The sequence below is a fragment of the Ranitomeya imitator genome, chromosome 10 (assembly GCF_032444005.1).
Source record: "Ranitomeya imitator isolate aRanImi1 chromosome 10, aRanImi1.pri, whole genome shotgun sequence".
Lineage (NCBI taxonomy): Eukaryota > Metazoa > Chordata > Amphibia > Anura > Dendrobatidae > Ranitomeya > Ranitomeya imitator.
Genome location: NC_091291.1, coordinates 21500317 through 21518033, shown reverse-complemented (window position 1 = coordinate 21518033; position 17717 = coordinate 21500317). Strand labels below are relative to the sequence as shown.

General features: G+C 42.2%; 1 protein-coding gene across 1 annotated transcript in view; it reads right to left on the bottom strand.

Moving 5' to 3' along the window:
• LOC138652169 (uncharacterized) overlaps window positions 1-17717 on the bottom strand; it is a 104260-nt gene that overhangs the window by 15755 nt on the left and 70788 nt on the right. Inside the window, exons 14-16 of the mRNA XM_069742937.1 lie at window positions 4831-5130; window positions 2378-2407; window positions 433-687 (exon numbers count right to left, since the gene is read on the bottom strand). Of these exons, the coding sequence (XP_069599038.1) occupies window positions 433-687; window positions 2378-2407; window positions 4831-5130 (585 nt within the window). The remainder of the gene's footprint in view (window positions 1-432; window positions 688-2377; window positions 2408-4830; window positions 5131-17717) is intronic.

Genomic DNA, 17717 nt, shown 5'->3' with positions numbered 1-17717 from the left:
TCCTTCAAGCCGTTGTGCAGAACTAATCAACAATCACTGGAAACTTTTAGATGAAGTTATTGCTACACAAGGCCACCCCAGACACTGGGATCAAAAGTTCACCTACTTTGGCCACTCATAGACATGTGATATTGGATCTATGTTCCTAATTTTAAAAAAAAATTACACAATTTAATATTTTTGACTCATTTGTTTGATTTGCTTCTTTCTATTTTTAGTGCTTGTCTCGAAATCTGATCTTTTTTTGTACAAATTTATGCCGAAATATGAAAAATTCGGAAGTTTTCTCAAATTTTCAAGCACCACTGAGGTTTACTGCACTGCACATAATGAAAAGGTGAAAAGTTCAATTCATTAGTCATCTTTTCTATTCCTATATCTGTAAAATAAGAAGCGATCTCTCAAAACACAAGAAGAATGTTTTCTACTTACCTCGATATATGATTTGAATGCTCCTATTTGTGACCCCATGTTCATTCATTGCAGAACACTGATATCTCCCGGCATCACTTTTGGTAATGTTGATGAGTTGAATGGTGACGGTCTGGTTACTTATGTTGCCATGAACCACCATGTCTTCTTTATACCAAGTGACGGAAGCATTTGGGTTACTGTCTACAATGCACCGAAAAGTTACAGAATCTCCGTCCTCCACAATCAACGAGATCGTATCATTGATATCAACACCTAAGAAAAGATGAAAAGATGAGTTATATAAAGTCCATTTATTATCTATTATCGATCTACAGTTGCGTGAAAAAGTGTTTGCCCCTTCCTGATTTTCTATTCTTTTGCATGTTTGTCACACTTAAATGTTTCAGATCACCAAACACATTTAAATATTAGACAAAGATAACACAAAATGCAGTTTATAAATGAAGGTCTTTATTATTAAGGAAAAAAGAAATCCAAACCTACAGGGTCCTGTGTGAAAAAATGTTTGCCCCTTCCTGATTCTTTTGCATGTTAGTCACACTTAAATGTTTAACAGCAAAAAACAAATTAAGATATTAGACTGAGACAAATAAATACAAAATGTAATTTTGAAATTAAGGTCTTTATTATTAAGGAAAAAAGAAACCCAAATGACAGTGTTCTTTGTGAAAAAGTGATGACCCCCTTCCCTAAAACATAAATTAACTGTGGCTAATCATATCTTTAGGAAGCTGAGTTCGAAGTTGCCAGCTACACGCAGGGCTGATTACTGTTTACATCTGTTTCGAATCAAGAAATCACTTAAGTAGGACCTGCCTGTCAAAGTGAAGTAGACTAAAAGTTCCTCAAAAAAGCTAGACATCATGCTGCAGTCCAAAGGAATTCTGGAACAAATTAGAAACAAAGTACAGGTAATTGAGATCTATCAGTCTGGAAAAGGTTATAAAGGTTATAAAGCCATTTGTAAAGCTTTGGGGCTCCAGCGAACCACAATGAGAGCCATTATCCATAAATTACGAAAACATGGAACAGTGGTGAACCTTTTCCAGGAGTAGCCGACGGACTAAAATTATCCTAAGAGCGCACCGATGACTCATCGAAGAGGTCACAAAAGACCCAATACCAACATCCAAAGAACTGTAGGCCTCTCTTGCTTCAGTTAAGGTCAGTGTTCATGACTTCACCATAAGATAGAGGCTGGGCAAAAATGGCCTACATGGCAGAGTGCCAAGATGAAAACTACTGCTGCTGAGCAATAAGAACATAAAGGCTTGTCTCAGTTTTGCCAGCAAACATATTGGTGATCCCCAAGACTTTTGGGAGAATATTCTGTAGATTGATGAGACAAAAGTTCATCTTTTTGGAAGGTGTATGTCCCATTACATCTAGCGTAGAAGTAACACAGCATTTCAGAAAAGGAACATCATACCAACAGTAAAATATGGTGGTGGTAGTGTGATGGTCTGGGGCTGTTTTGCTGCTTCAGGACCTAGAAGCCTTGCTGTGGTAAATGGAACCATGAATTCTGTTGTCTATAAAAAATATCCTGAAGGAGAATAATTAAGATCGTCATTTAAAAACTGCATTTGTGATTACTTGTGTGATCTTTGCCTAATAATTACATTTGTTTCTTGATCTGAAACTTTTAAGTGTGACAGACATGCAAAATAATAGGAAATCAGGAAATGGGCAAACACTTTTTTCACACAAATGTTTCCATCTATCTATCTATCTATCTATCTATCTATCTATCTATCTATCCATCTATCTATCTATCCATCTATCTATCTATTATCTATCTATTATCTATCTATCTATCTATCTATCTATCTATCTATCTATCTATCTATCATTTATCTATATATTATCTATCTCTAGAAAAACCTACTTATCTAGACAGATAATTGTAGACTTTATAGGATATGTCAACACATTCATTTACCTTCAGTAGTAATAATTATAGATGGAGAATCTGAAAGAAATAAACAAAAAGTATTTAACAAAGATGTTTATAAACTTTATTAACTGCGTGTCACAGTATAATAATGGAAAGCGTGCGTGTCCCATGCAGTACTGATTTCACAGCTGTTTTATTTGCTTAATTTTTTGCACATATACACCACACTAATACGGCTTTATGCAGCCTGTCACCACTCTTATATTTTTTATTATGTACCCAGCTTAAAAAGAATGAGACTGGATGTCCATAGAAAAATGATTTTTATTATATTTTGAAGTCTTCCAATCTGAAAGCATATTAAATGGATGGGCCTGCAAGGGACTAAGAATCACTAAAAAAATAATGCTATGTTAGCCCTTCACTAACCCCCTTACAGCTCCCCACTATCCCTTCCCTGGCTCCCGAGAAGCTTTGGCCTCTACGCTATTTTTTTATGTTTACTTAGAATTTTTTGGTCCCTCTTTTGGGAAGGGGGAATTATGGTTGAAAGAACAAAAGAATAAGAAAAAAATATGATAAATGAGAATGTGGCAGTAGCAATGAACAGGGGACGGTAAAAAAATACAAAAAAACGTATCTGGTAATAAGAAAGTGCAAACTGCAAGTAGCAGCAGCAGGGTGAGGCCCCTGACACATCATTAAGTAGACAAGTTGGACTACCACATACAGGTCACGATTTTCCTTCTTTGCCTGTAAGCGGTGTAATAGAGAGGAATTGGAGAACAATATGGACTTTACGGCACTTCAGTAGTCTAGGTCACAGCAGGGTGATGATACCATTGACTGTGATTACGGATGTGAGATCCCATAGATGTTCGGGTCCAGCGGGTTCAGCTGAACACTTTTAGTAGATTTTACTTCCTTTTGCAAAAAATATGGCCTGTGTGTTGACTCAATGGAGGATAACTAGCTGCTGTTATTTCCCCACTTTACACTCTCATATGGTGGATGCCAAGTGCCTCTAGTTGGAATTTCCTTTGTGTGGCAAGGTGCTCTTTACCATCAACATGTTGCAACTGACAGCAGCAACTACAGCTAGAGAAAGTGTGCATATTTCATGGTGCACTGATTTAATTATTTGAATGGTGATGATGGACCAGCGCAAGCAGAAAATCAGGCTGGCACCTCCAAGGTTGGGCAATAGGTCTGGTTCCAACCCCATGCAGCACTTATTTCCTACCTTCAGTCATTCTTGTAAACTACAGCACTGCCAAGCTGTCTTTTCAGCTTATGAACAGGAAAGACAAAAGTCATATGGAAGAGAAGTTGCTTTTCTACATTGAGCGGTATATGTAAAGCTGGATGGCTTTCCGTCAAGCACAATTGGTAAACTTACTAAGCGACAATGTCAAATAAATCATGACAGTACTGAGTTTGGGGATAAAAACACATTCTCTCTATGTGGCGCACATACTCAGCTTAATAATACAAGAAAAAATTACCGTAACAAATATAACTGTTTTACAAAGGTGGTTATCATGACACGGAGAATGTGGGCAGTTCGGCTGTCCTTATCTGGCAAAGAACATGCTCAAGGATTACAGACATAGAGCAGTGTGATGGAGAACTGCCTAATTTGCGACATTGCAACATGGTGGAATTCAATACTGTATATGTTGGAGCATCTGTATGAGCAACATAAACCAGTGACTGATAATATTATGCAGAGCCTATACATATAGTTATTTCCTGTTCATACGTCTATAATTCCTGTTATTTAATCACCACAGTAGTCACAGTAAGCAACATACAATGTTGATAGGGCAGACAGTGACACCCGAATGGAAGGTCGTTAAAGCACCTGCTTTAAATTCATCATTTACAATATGCATAATTTAACCAGGTTTCGGGTGGAGTACAGGCTTTAAACTATTCAGGTAGACCCCTACATAATACATTTCATTCGTTATCCTTGACCTAGAGGCATCAATAGCACAATTTTCTTGAAGACAAAACATTGGATAATTTTTGGACCTTATTTATATTATTGTATAAAAAGTCTTTAGGGCAATGTGTTCTTTATTAAACAAGCTGTTTCTCTCCACTGGCAGCCTTGTTACCCACGGGCATATATGTTGAGGTCAGTTGGATAATACAAAGGCGGTGTTTGCGTTAAACAACTTGAAAGGGATTAATTAAAGTCTTAGAAGATCTCAGGGTGTTACATGATTTTTTTAAGTGGCAATTGAAGGCTTTGGAGTACTTTAGATTTGTGGTAAACTGAAATTCCTGGGTAAATCTGATGAAGTTATCCAATTTACATTTCGAAAGAGTCTCTTATCCCTACTATATACAAATACTGTAATTAATAATATTGACGAGCCTCAGATAATTGATCATCTGTAGTGAGTGACTCCTTTGGCCATCCATGCACCATCAAGACTTCGATGCTAGTTTGTTAAGGAAAATATAACATTATGATGAGAATGACTTACATTCGACATTCAAAGTTTGCCTCTCCACTGTGGACATGCCTTGATCGAAAGTCACTCTACAGAATAATGGAGAATTGTTCTGTGACTTTCTTGGTGTGAATGTGATGTTGGAGTGGAAGGTCCTGGTGCCATCTCCATAGGTAAAAATATAGTGCATCCGTCTTGTAACATTCATGGCTCCTTCCCATGATATACGTGGCTGTGCTATATTCCGGCATCTACCAGGACTTGTACAAGTCATCGTCACCTCCTTCCCATCCACCAGCCTTGCAGAAGAGATCGTAGGTTTATCTGTGAGCTCTACAAAAATACAAAATAATGGGAAAACTGGTCGGATGGTTAACTTTCAATCTTTTTTTTTCTTCTTTGTTTTTTTTATTAAGCATGACTTCATAGTTTTTTTTCTATTGCGCTGTTGAAGTGGTGCTTTAAATGCAAGTCCCCTGCCCTTGTCTCATGCTCACCCTCATTTTTTTAAAGTGCCGCTCCGGTCTGTTTCCGGCTAAATGCGGACTGTTGGAGCACTCCAGTGTCTGCTGAAGCACGTCGGAGGTCACTTTTCATTACAAGTCAGAAATTGCGCTCCCAAGATGGTGACCATAGTGGGTCCGGCAAAAGGTGAAGCTGCCAAAAGGTGAGTATAAGAACGGGGGCAGGTGGTTCATATTTAAAGTGACACTACGGCGCGCAAACGCTGGAATAATGCTTTAAAAATTGATTTCTATTATAAATGAAATTGATTGTTTACATAACTTTATGTTTGAAAGTATACAGATAATTTACATTTTTGCGTACTGCTTCAGATAAAAAAGACTTATGCAAGAAGAAGGAGGGCATGGGCTTGAATGTTCACTGTCACTTCGTCATACTTAGGAGTAGGGTTGAGCGAAACGGGTCGTTCATTTTCAAAAGTCGCCGACTTTTGGCAAAGTCGGGTTTCATGAATCCCGATCCGACCCCTGTGCGGGGTCGGCCATGCGGTACGCGACTTTCACGCCAAAGTCGCGTTTCAATGACGCGGAAAGTGCCATTTCTCAGCCAATGAAGGTAAACGCAGAGTGTGGGCAGCGTGATGACATAGGTCCTGGTCCCCACCATCTTAGAGAAGGGCATTGCAGTGATTGGCTTGCTGTCCGCGGCGTCACAGGGGCTATAAAGGGGCGTTCCCGCCGACCGCCATGTTACTGCTGCTGATCTGAGCTTAGGGAGAGGTTGCTGCCGCTTCGTCAGAAGCAGGGATAGCGTTAGGCAGGGTCCATTAACCACCAAACCGCTTGTGCTGTAGCGATTTCCACTGCCCAACACCACCTTCGGTGTGCAGGGACAGTGGAAGCTACTTTTTTTTTTTTTTTTTTCCCCTCAGCGCTGTAGCTCATTGGGCTGCCCTAGAAGGCTCCCTGATAGCTGCATTGCTGTGTGTACGCCGCTGTGCAAACCAACTGCTTTTTTCAAAGCACAAATCCTCTTGTTCCTTCCTTTCTGCACAGCTATCTTTTTTGTTTGTCCACACTTTTTATTTAATTTGTGCATCAGTCCACTCCTTATTGCTGCCTGCCATACCTGGCTGAGATTACTGCAGGGAGATAGTAATTGTTGGACACTCCCTGTTTTTTTTTTTTTTGTGGGAGATTAAGATTGACATTTCTGCTAGAGTGCCATCCCTGTGTGTGCCATCTCTCACTCAGTGGGCCATAGAAAGCCTATTTATTTTTTTGCTTGATTTGGGTTCTAAAATCTACCTGAAAAAATCACTACATCAATCAGTGGGAGAAAAATATTGGCCTCAGGGCTTGTGTGCCACTCCTGACTCCTGTGTGCATCATCACTCACTCAGTGGGCCATAGAAAGCCCTTTTTTTTTTTTTTTTTGCTTTATTTGGGTTCTAAATTCTACCTGAAAAAATCAATAAATCAATCAGTGGGAGATTAATATTTGCCTTTGGGCTTGTGTGCCAGTCCTAAGCGTGCCATCTCTCTCTCTCAGATAGTGGGCCATAGAAAGCCTATTTATTATTTTTTTTTATTGGGTTTATAAATTTTCCCTGGAACAAAAAAAAAAAAAGTGGGAGATTAATATTGGCCTCTGGGCTTGTGTGCCAGTCCTGAGCGTGCCATCTCTCTCACAAATAGTGGGCCATAGAAAGCCTATTTATTTATTTTTTTTTGGTTTTATAAATTCTCCCTGAAAAAAAAAAGGGAGATTAATATTGGCCTTTGGGCTTGTGTGCCAGTCCTAAGCGTGCCATCTCTCTCTCTCAGATAGTGGGCCATAGAAAGCCTATTTATTTATTTTTTTATTGGGTTTATAAATTTTCCCTGGAACAAAAAAAAAAAAGTGGGAGATTAATATTGGCCTCTGGGCTTGTGTGCCAGTCCTGAGCATGCCATCTCTCTCACAAATAGTGGGCCATAGAAAGCCTATTTATTTTTTATTTTTTTGGTTTTATAAATTCTCCCTGAAAAAAAAAGGGAGATTAATATTGGCCTTTGGGCTTGTGTGCCAGTCCTAAGCGTGCCATCTCTCTCTCTCTCTCTCAGATAGTGGGCCATAGAAAGCCTATTTATTTTTTTTTTATTGGGTTTATAAATTTTCCCTGAAAAAAAATAAAAAGTGGGAGATTAATATTGGCCTCTGGGCTTGTGTGCCAGTCCTGAGCGTGCCATCTCTCTCACAAATAGTGGGCCATAGAAAGCCTATTTATGTTTTTGGTTGATTTGGGTTCTAAATTCTACCTGAAAAAATCAATAAATCAATCAGTGGGAGATAAATATTGGCCTCTGGGCTTGTGTGCCACTCCTGACTCCTGTGTGCGTCATCTCTCACTCAGTGGGCCATAGAAAGCCTTTTTTTGTTTTATTTGTTTTCTAAATTCTCCCTGAAAAAATCATTTTATTTTATTTGGTTTCTAAATTCTTCCTGAAAAAATCATTTTATTCTATTATTTTTTTTTCCTAAAGTCTCCCTGAAAAAAAAAAAAAAACAAATCAGTGGGAGATTAATATTGCCCTTTCTGCTTGTGTGCCAGTCTTGACTCCTGGGTGTGCCATCTCTCTCTCTCTCTCTCTCCAATTGTGGGCCATAGAAAGCCTATTATTTTTTTAGCTTGATTTGGGTTCCAAAATCTACCTGAAAAAATCACTACATCAATCAGTGGGAGATAAATATTGGCCTCTGGGCTTGTGTGCCACTCCTGACTCCTGTGTGCGTCATCTCTCACTCAGTGGGCCATAGAAAGCCTTTTTTTGTTTTATTTGTTTTCTAAATTCTCCCTGAAAAAATCATTTTATTTTATTTGGTTTCTAAATTCTTCCTGAAAAAATCATTTTATTCTATTATTTTTTTTTCCTAAAGTCTCCCTGAAAAAAAAAAAAAAACAAATCAGTGGGAGATTAATATTGCCCTTTCTGCTTGTGTGCCAGTCTTGACTTCTGGGTGTGCCATCTCTCTCTCTCTTTCTCCAATTGTGGGCCATAGAAAGCCTATTATTTTTTTAGCTTGATTTGGGTTCCAAAATCTACCTGAAAAAATCACTACATCAATCAGTGGGAGATAAATATTGGCCTCTGGGCTTGTGTGCCACTCCTGACTCCTGTGTGCGTCATCTCTCACTCAGTGGGCCATAGAAAGCCTTTTTTTGTTTTATTTGTTTTCTAAATTATAGACTGGACCACGGTGAGTCATTGGACGTGGTATATCTCGATTTTTCCAAAGCGTTTGATACCGTGCCGCACAAGAGGTTGGTACACAAAATGAGAATGCTTGGTCTGGGGGAAAATGTGTGTAAATGGGTTAGTAACTGGCTTAGTGATAGAAAGCAGAGGGTGGTTATAAATGGTATAGTCTCTAACTGGGTCGCTGTGACCAGTGGGGTACCGCAGGGGTCAGTATTGGGACCTGTTCTCTTCAACATATTCATTAATGATCTGGTAGAAGGTTTACACAGTAAAATATCGATATTTGCAGATGATACAAAACTATGTAAAGCAGTTAATACAAGAGAAGATAGTATTCTGCTACAGATGGATCTGGATAAGTTGGAAACTTGGGCTGAAAGGTGGCAGATGAGGTTTAACAATGATAAATGTAAGGTTATACACATGGGAAGAGGGAATCAATATCACCATTACACACTGAACGGGAAACCACTGGGTAAATCTGACAGGGAGAAGGACTTGGGGATCCTAGTTAATGATAAACTTACCTGGAGCAGCCAGTGCCAGGCAGCAGCTGCCAAGGCAAACAGGATCATGGGGTGCATTAAAAGAGGTCTGGATACACATGATGAGAGCATTATACTGCCTCTGTACAAATCCCTAGTTAGACCGCACATGGAGTACTGTGTCCAGTTTTGGGCACCGGTGCTCAGGAAGGATATAATGGAACTAGAGAGAGTACAAAGGAGGGCAACAAAATTAATAAAGGGGATGGGAGAACTACAATACCCAGATAGATTAGCGAAATTAGGATTATTTAGTCTAGAAAAAAGACGACTGAGGGGCGATCTAATAACCATGTATAAGTATATAAGGGGACAATACAAATATCTCGCTGAGGATCTGTTTATACCAAGGAAGGTGACGGGCACAAGGGGGCATTCTTTGCGTCTGGAGGAGAGAAGGTTTTTCCACCAACATAGAAGAGGATTCTTTACTGTTAGGGCAGTGAGAATCTGGAATTGCTTGCCTGAGGAGGTGGTGATGGCGAACTCAGTCGAGGGGTTTAAGAGAGGCCTGGATGTCTTCCTGGAGCAGAACAATATTGTATCATACAATTATTAGGTTCTGTAGAAGGACGTAGATCTGGGTATTTATTATGATGGAATATAGGCTGAACTGGATGGACAAATGTCTTTTTTCGGCCTTACTAACTATGTTACTATGTTACTATGTAAATTCTCCCTGAAAAAATCATTTTATTTTATTTGGTTTCTAAATTCTTCCTGAAAAAATCATTTTATTCTATTATTTTTTTTTCCTAAAGTCTCCCTGAAAAAAAAAAAAAAAAACAAATCAGTGGGAGATTAATATTGCCCTTTCTGCTTGTGTGCCAGTCTTGACTCCTGGGTGTGCCATCTCTCTCTCTCTCTCTCCAATTGTGGGCCATAGAAAGCCTATTATTTTTTTAGCTTGATTTGGGTTCCAAAATCTACCTGAAAAAGTCACTACATCAATCAGTGGGAGATAAATATTGGCTTCTGGGCTTGTGTGCCACTCCTGACTCCTGTGTGCGTCATCTCTCACTCAGTGGGCCATAGAAAGCCTTTTTTTGTTTTATTTGTTTTCTAAATTCTCCCTGAAAAAATCATTTTATTTTATTTGGTTTCTAAATTCTTCCGGAAAAAATCATTTTATTCTATTATTTTTTTTTCCTACAGTCTCCCTGAAAAAAAAAAAAAAACAAATCAGTGGGAGATTAATATTTACATTTGTGCTTCAGTGACAGTCCTGCGTGTGTGGCATCTCTCTCATTTGTTGCCACCAACAACAGAGTGTGTAACATTGTGCCTGATTTTCGTTGTGGTCTCACTCACCTGTACAGGGGTAGCTAAATCATACTGAAGTTATAGCTCACCGTGTAAGTTGTGTGACAGCAACAAATACCGTTAGTTTGTTTACGTTTTTAAAACAATGAGGAAGTCTGGTGGAAGAGGTCGTGGCCGGGGGCGTTCATTGTCAGCTGGTAATGAGGGTAGTGGTAGTGGTGGAGCATCAGCTGGTCGTGGGAAAAAAAATATTGCACCTAAGTCTGGAGCTGTGGAGCCAGGTTCGTCGTCTGGCTACACAAGGCCTCGAACGCTCCCTTTTCTGGGAGTAGGAAAACCGCTTTTAAAGCCGGAGCAGCAAGAGCAAGTTTTGGCTTATCTTGCTGACTCAGCCTCTAGCTCTTTTGCCTCCTCTCGTGAAACTGGTAAATGTCAAAGCAGCGCGTCGTTAGTGGATGTTCACGGTCAGGGACAAGTCGCTTCCTTGTCCTCTTCAGCAAAAACAACAACAGAGAAGAATGCAGCAGGTGACACAACGGGTTACTCCATGGAGCTCTTTACACATACCGTCCCTGGCTTAGAAAGTGAAGCAGTTAACAGTCCATGCCCATTACAAGTTGAATCTGACATGGAGTGCACTGATGCACAGCCACAGCCAGACTACTATGCTGGTCCTTTGACTCAGACCACAACATTGCCCTCGCAGGGTAATGATCAAGAATCAGACCCTGATGAGACTATGTTGCCCCATCACGAACGCTATAACACCGACCGACACGGTGACACAGACGAAGTTGCACACGAGCTACAAGAAGAGGTAATAGATGACCCAGTTCTTGACCCCGATTGGCAGCCATTGGGGGAACAGGGTGCAGGCGGCAGCAGTTCTGAAGCGGAGGAGGAGTGTTATGTTTGCTAATGACAGGTGTTATGAAGGCAATCCAGAAACACAGTGTGCTTAGCGATCAGAGCGCACACAGTGATCTGACAAATACCCAAAAATACAAGAACGAGCTCTGAGACGTGGAAACTCTGTAGACTGCACACCTGATCCTATCCTAAACACAACTAAAAGCGGCTGTGGATTGCGCCTAACAACTACCTAGGCAACTCGGCACAGCCTAAGAAACTAGCTAGCCTGAAGATAGAAAAATAGGCCTGACTTGCCCCAGAGAAATTCCCCAAAGGAAAAGGCAGCCCCCCACATATAATGACTGTGAGTAAGATGAAAAGACAAAACGTAGGGATGAAATAGATTCAGCAAAGTGGGGCCCGATATTCTAGGACAGAGCGAGGACAGTAAAGCGAACTTTGCAGTCTACAAAAAACCCTAAAGCAAAACCACGCAAAGGGGGCAAAAAAAAACCACCGTGCCAAACTAACGGCACGGCGGTACACCCTTTGCGTCTCAGAGCTTCCAGCAAAACAAAAGACAAGCTGGACAGAAAAAAAGCAACAAAAAAGCAAAAAGCACTTAGCTATACAGAGCAGCAGGTCACAGGAACAATCAGGAGAAGCTCAGATCCAACACTGAAACATTGACAAGGAGCAAGGATAGCAGCATCAGGCGGAGTTAAGTAATGAAGCAGTTAACGAGCTCACCAGAACACCTGAAGGAGGAAGCTCAGAAGCTGCAGTACCACTTGTGACCACAGGAGAGAATTCAGCCACAGAATTCACAACAGTACCCCCCCCTTGAGGAGGGGTCACCGAACCCTCACCAGAGCCCCCAGGCCGACCAGGATGAGCTGCATGAAAGGCACGAACAAGATCGGAAGCATGAACATCAGAGGCAAAAACCCAGGAATTATCTTCCTGAGCATAACCCTTCCATTTAACCAGATACTGGAGTTTCCGTCTAGAAACACGAGAATCCAAAATCTTCTCCACAATATACTCCAATTCCCCCTCCACCAAAACCGGGGCAGGAGGCTCAACAGATGGAACCATAGGTGCCATGTATCTCCGCAACAACGACCTATGGAATACATTATGTATGGAAAAGGAGTCTGGGAGGGTCAAACGAAAAGACACAGGATTGAGAACCTCAGAAATCCTATACGGACCAATAAAACGAGGTTTAAATTTAGGAGAGGAAACCTTCATAGGAATATGACGAGAAGATAACCAAACCAGATCCCCAACACGAAGTCGGGGACCCACACGGCGTCTGCGATTAGCGAAAAGTTGAGCTTTCTCCTGGGACAAGATCAAATTGTCCACTACCTGAGTCCAGATCTGCTGCAACCTATCCACCACAGAATCCACACCAGGACAGTCCGAAGACTCAACCTGTCCTGAAGAGAAACGAGGATGGAACCCAGAATTGCAAAAAAATGGAGAAACCAAGGTAGCCGAGCTGGCCCGATTATTAAGGGCGAACTCAGCCAACGGCAAAAAGGACACCCAATCATCCTGGTCTGCAGAAACAAAACATCTCAGATATGTTTCCAAGGTCTGATTGGTTCGTTCGGTCTGGCCATTAGTCTGAGGATGGAACGCCGAGGAAAAGGATAGGTCAATGCCCATCCTACCACAAAAGGCTCGCCAAAACCTTGAAACAAACTGGGAACCTCTGTCAGAAACAATATTCTCAGGAATGCCATGCAACCGAACCACATGCTGAAAGAACAAAGGTACCAAATCAGAGGAGGAAGGCAATTTAGCCAAGGGCACCAGATGGACCATTTTAGAAAAGTGATCACAGACCACCCAAATGACTGACATCTTTTGAGAAACGGGAAGGTCAGAAATGAAATCCATCGAAATATGTGTCCAAGGCCTCTTTGGGACCGGCAAGGGCAAAAGCAACCCACTGGCACGAGAACAGCAGGGCTTAGCCCTAGCACAAATCCCACAGGACTGCACAAAAGTACGTACATCCCGTGACAGAGATGGCCACCAGAAGGATCTAGCCACTAACTCTCTGGTACCAAAGATTCCAGGATGACCAGCCAACACCGAACAATGAAGTTCAGAGATAAGTTTATTAGTCCACCTATCAGGGACGAACAGTTTCTCTGCTGGACAACGATCAGGTTTATTCGCCTGAAATTTTTGCAGCACCCGCCGCAAATCAGGGGAGATGGCAGACACAATGACTCCTTCCTTGAGGATACCCGCTGGTTCAGATAAACCCGGAGAGTCGGGCACAAAACTCCTAGACAGAGCATCCGCCTTCACATTTTTAGAGCCCGGAAGGTACGAAATCACAAAGTCGAAGCGGGCAAAAAATAACGACCAACGGGCCTGTCTAGGATTCAAGCGCTTGGCAGACTCGAGATAAGTCAAGTTCTTATGATCAGTCAATACCACCACGCGATGCTTAGCTCCTTCAAGCCAATGACGCCACTCCTCGAATGCCCACTTCATGGCCAGCAACTCTCGATTGCCCACATCATAATTACGCTCAGCGGGCGAAAACTTCCTGGAAAAGAAAGCACATGGTTTCATCACTGAGCAATCAGAACCTCTCTGTGACAAAACCGCCCCTGCTCCAATCTCAGAAGCATCAACCTCGACCTGGAACGGAAGTGAAACATCTGGCTGACACAACACAGGGGCAGAACAAAAACGACGCTTCAACTCCTGAAAAGCTTCCACAGCAGCAGAAGACCAATTAACCAAATCAGCACCCTTCTTGGTCAAATCGGTCAATGGTTTGGCAATGCTAGAAAAATTACAGATGAAGCGACGATAAAAATTAGCAAAGCCCAGGAACTTTTGCAGACTTTTCAGAGATGTCGGCTGAATCCAATCCTGGATGGCTTGGACCTTAACTGGATCCATCTCGATAGTAGAAGGGGTAAAGATGAACCCCAAAAATGAAACTTTCTGCACACCGAAGAGACACTTTGATCCCTTCACAAACAAAGAGTTAGCACGCAGGACCTGAAAAACCATTCTGACCTGCTTCACATGAGACTCCCAATCATCTGAGAAGATCAAAATGTCATCCAAGTAAACAATCAGGAATTTATCCAGATACTCACGGAAGATGTCATGCATAAAAGACTGAAACACAGATGGAGCATTGGCAAGTCCGAACGGCATCACTAGATACTCAAAATGACCCTCGGGCGTATTGAATGCAGTTTTCCATTCATCTCCTTGCCTGATTCTCACCAGATTATACGCACCACGAAGATCTATCTTAGTGAACCAACTAGCCCCCTTAATCCGAGCAAACAAGTCAGATAACAATGGCAAGGGATACTGAAATTTAACAGTGATCTTATTAAGAAGGCGGTAATCAATACACGGTCTCAGCGAACCATCCTTCTTGGCTACAAAGAAAAACCCTGCTCCCAGTGGTGATGACGATGGGCGAATATGTCCCTTCTCCAGGGATTCCTTCACATAACTGCGCATAGCGGCGTGTTCGGGCACGGATAAATTAAATAATCGACCTTTAGGGAATTTACTACCAGGAATCAAATTGATAGCACAATCACAATCCCTATGCGGAGGTAGAGCATCGGACTTGGGCTCTTCAAATACATCCTGATAATCAGACAAGAACTCTGGGACCTCAGAAGGAGTGGATGACGAAATCGACAAAAATGGAACATCACCATGTACCCCCTGACAACCCCAGCTGGATACCGACATGGAATTCCAATCCAATACTGGATTATGGGTTTGTAGCCATGGCAACCCCAACACGACCACATCATGCAGATTATGCAACACCAGAAAGCGAATAACTTCCTGATGTGCAGGAGCCATGCACATGGTCAGCTGGGCCCAGTATTGAGGTTTATTCTTGGCCAAAGGTGTAGCATCAATTCCTCTCAATGGAATAGGACACCGCAAAGGCTCCAAGAAAAACCCACAACGTTTAGCATAATCCAAATCCATCAGATTCAGGGCAGCGCCCGAATCCACAAACGCCATGACAGAAAACGACGACAAAGAGCATATCAAGGTAATGGACAGAAGGAATTTGGACTGTACAGTACCAATGACGGCAGACCTAGCGGACCGCTTAGTGCGCTTAGGACAATCAGAAATAGCATGAGTGGAATCACCACAGTAGAAACACAGACCATTCAGACGTCTGTATTCCTGCCGTTCAACTCTAGTCATAGTCCTATCGCACTGCATAGGCTCAGGTTTAACCTCAGGCAGTACCGCCAAATGGTGCACAGATTTACGCTCGCGCAAGCGTCGACCGATCTGAATGGCCAAAGACAAAGACTCATTCAAACCAGCAGGCATAGGAAATCCCACCATGACATCCTTAAGAGCCTCAGAGAGACCCTTTCTGAACAAAGCTGCCAGCGCAGATTCATTCCACTGAGTGAGTACTGACCATTTCCTAAATTTCTGACAATATACTTCTATATCATCCTGACCCTGGCACAAAGCCAGCAAATTTTTCTCAGCCTGATCCACTGAATTAGGCTCATCGTACAGCAATCCGAGCGCCAGGAAAAACGCATCGACACTACTTAATGCAGGGTCTCCTGGCGCAAGAGAAAATGCCCAGTCTTGAGGGTCGCCGCGCAAAAAAGAAATAATAATCAAAACCTGTTGAATAGGATTACCAGAAGAATGAGGTTTCAAGGCCAGAAATAGCTTACAATTATTTTTGAAACTTAGAAACTTAGTTCTATCTCCAAAAAACAAATCAGGAATAGGAATTCTTGGTTCTAACATAGATTTCTGATCAATAGTATCTTGAATTTTTTGTACATTTATAACGAGATTATCCATTGAAGAGCACAGACCCTGAATATCCATGTCCACACCTGTGTCCAGAATCACCCAAATGTCTAGGGGAAAAAAAAAAAAAAAAGTGAACACAGAGCAGAAAAAAAAAAAAAAAAGTGATGTCAGAACTTTTTCTTTCCCTCTATTGAGAATCATTAGTGAGGCTCCTTGTACTGTTATGTTTGCTAATGACAGGTGTTATGAAGGCAATCCAGAAACACAGTGTGCTTAGCGATCAGAGCGCACACAGTGATCTGACAAATACCCAAAAATACAAGAACGAGCTCTGAGACGTGGAAACTCTGTAGACTGCACACCTGATCCTATCCTAAACACAACTAAAAGCGGCTGTGGATTGCGCCTAACAACTACCTAGGCAACTCGGCACAGCCTAAGAAACTAGCTAGCCTGAAGATAGAAAAATAGGCCTGACTTGCCCCAGAGAAATTCCCCAAAGGAAAAGGCAGCCCCCCACATATAATGACTGTGAGTAAGATGAAAAGACAAAACGTAGGGATGAAATAGATTCAGCAAAGTGGGGCCCGATATTCTAGGACAGAGCGAGGACAGTAAAGCGAACTTTGCAGTCTACAAAAAACCCTAAAGCAAAACCACGCAAAGGGGGCAAAAAAAAACCACCGTGCCGAACTAACGGCACGGCGGTACACCCTTTGCGTCTCAGAGCTTCCAGCAAAACAAAAGACAAGCTGGACAGAAAAAAAGCAACAAAAAAGCAAAAAGCACTTAGCTATACAGAGCAGCAGGTCACAGGAACAATCAGAAGAAGCTCAGATCCAACACTGAAACATTGACAAGGAGCAAGGATAGCAGCATCAGGCGGAGTTAGGTAATGAAGCAGTTAACGAGCTCACCAGAACACCTGAAGGAGGAAGCTCAGAAGCTGCAGTACCACTTGTGACCACAGGAGTGAATTCAGCCACAGAATTCACAACAGAGGAGGGGCCGCAGCAGGCATCAACATCGCAACAGGTTCCATCTGCCGGGCCCGTATCTTGCCCAAAACTCGTGGCAAAGCCAAAACCTGTTGGAGGACAGCGTGGCCATCCGGTTAAAGCTCAGTCTGCAATGCCTGAAAAGGTATCCGATGCTAGAAAGAGTGCAGTCTGGCATTTTTTTAAACAACATCCAATTGATCAGCGCAAAGTCATCTGTCAAAAATGTTCAACTACCTTAAGCAGAGGACAGAATCTGAAAAGTCTCAATACAAGTTGCATGCATAGACATTTAACCACCATGCATTTGCAAGCCTGGACTAACTACCAAACGTCCCTTAAGGTTGTAGCACCCTCGGCCAATGAAGCTAGTCAGCAACGCAACATCCCTTCCGGCAGTATAGGGCCACCATTTTCCGCACCACCTGCAGTATCTGTGCAGGTTTCTTTGCCAGGCCAAAGCAGTCAGGGTCAGGGAATCACCAGTTTCGTAGTAGGAAACACTGCATCTAGGGCACCGGCGGCAACAATACCATCTCCCACTGTTTCTCAGTCTGCCATGTCCACCGGCACCCCCGCTAGTTCCACGATCTCCAGCTCTCCAGTCCAGCTCACCCTACATGAGACTATGGTTAGAAAAAGGAAGTACTTAGCCTCGCATCCGCGTACACAGGGTTTGAACACCCACATAGCTAGACTAATCTCGTTAGAGATGATGCCCTACCGGTTAGTTGAAA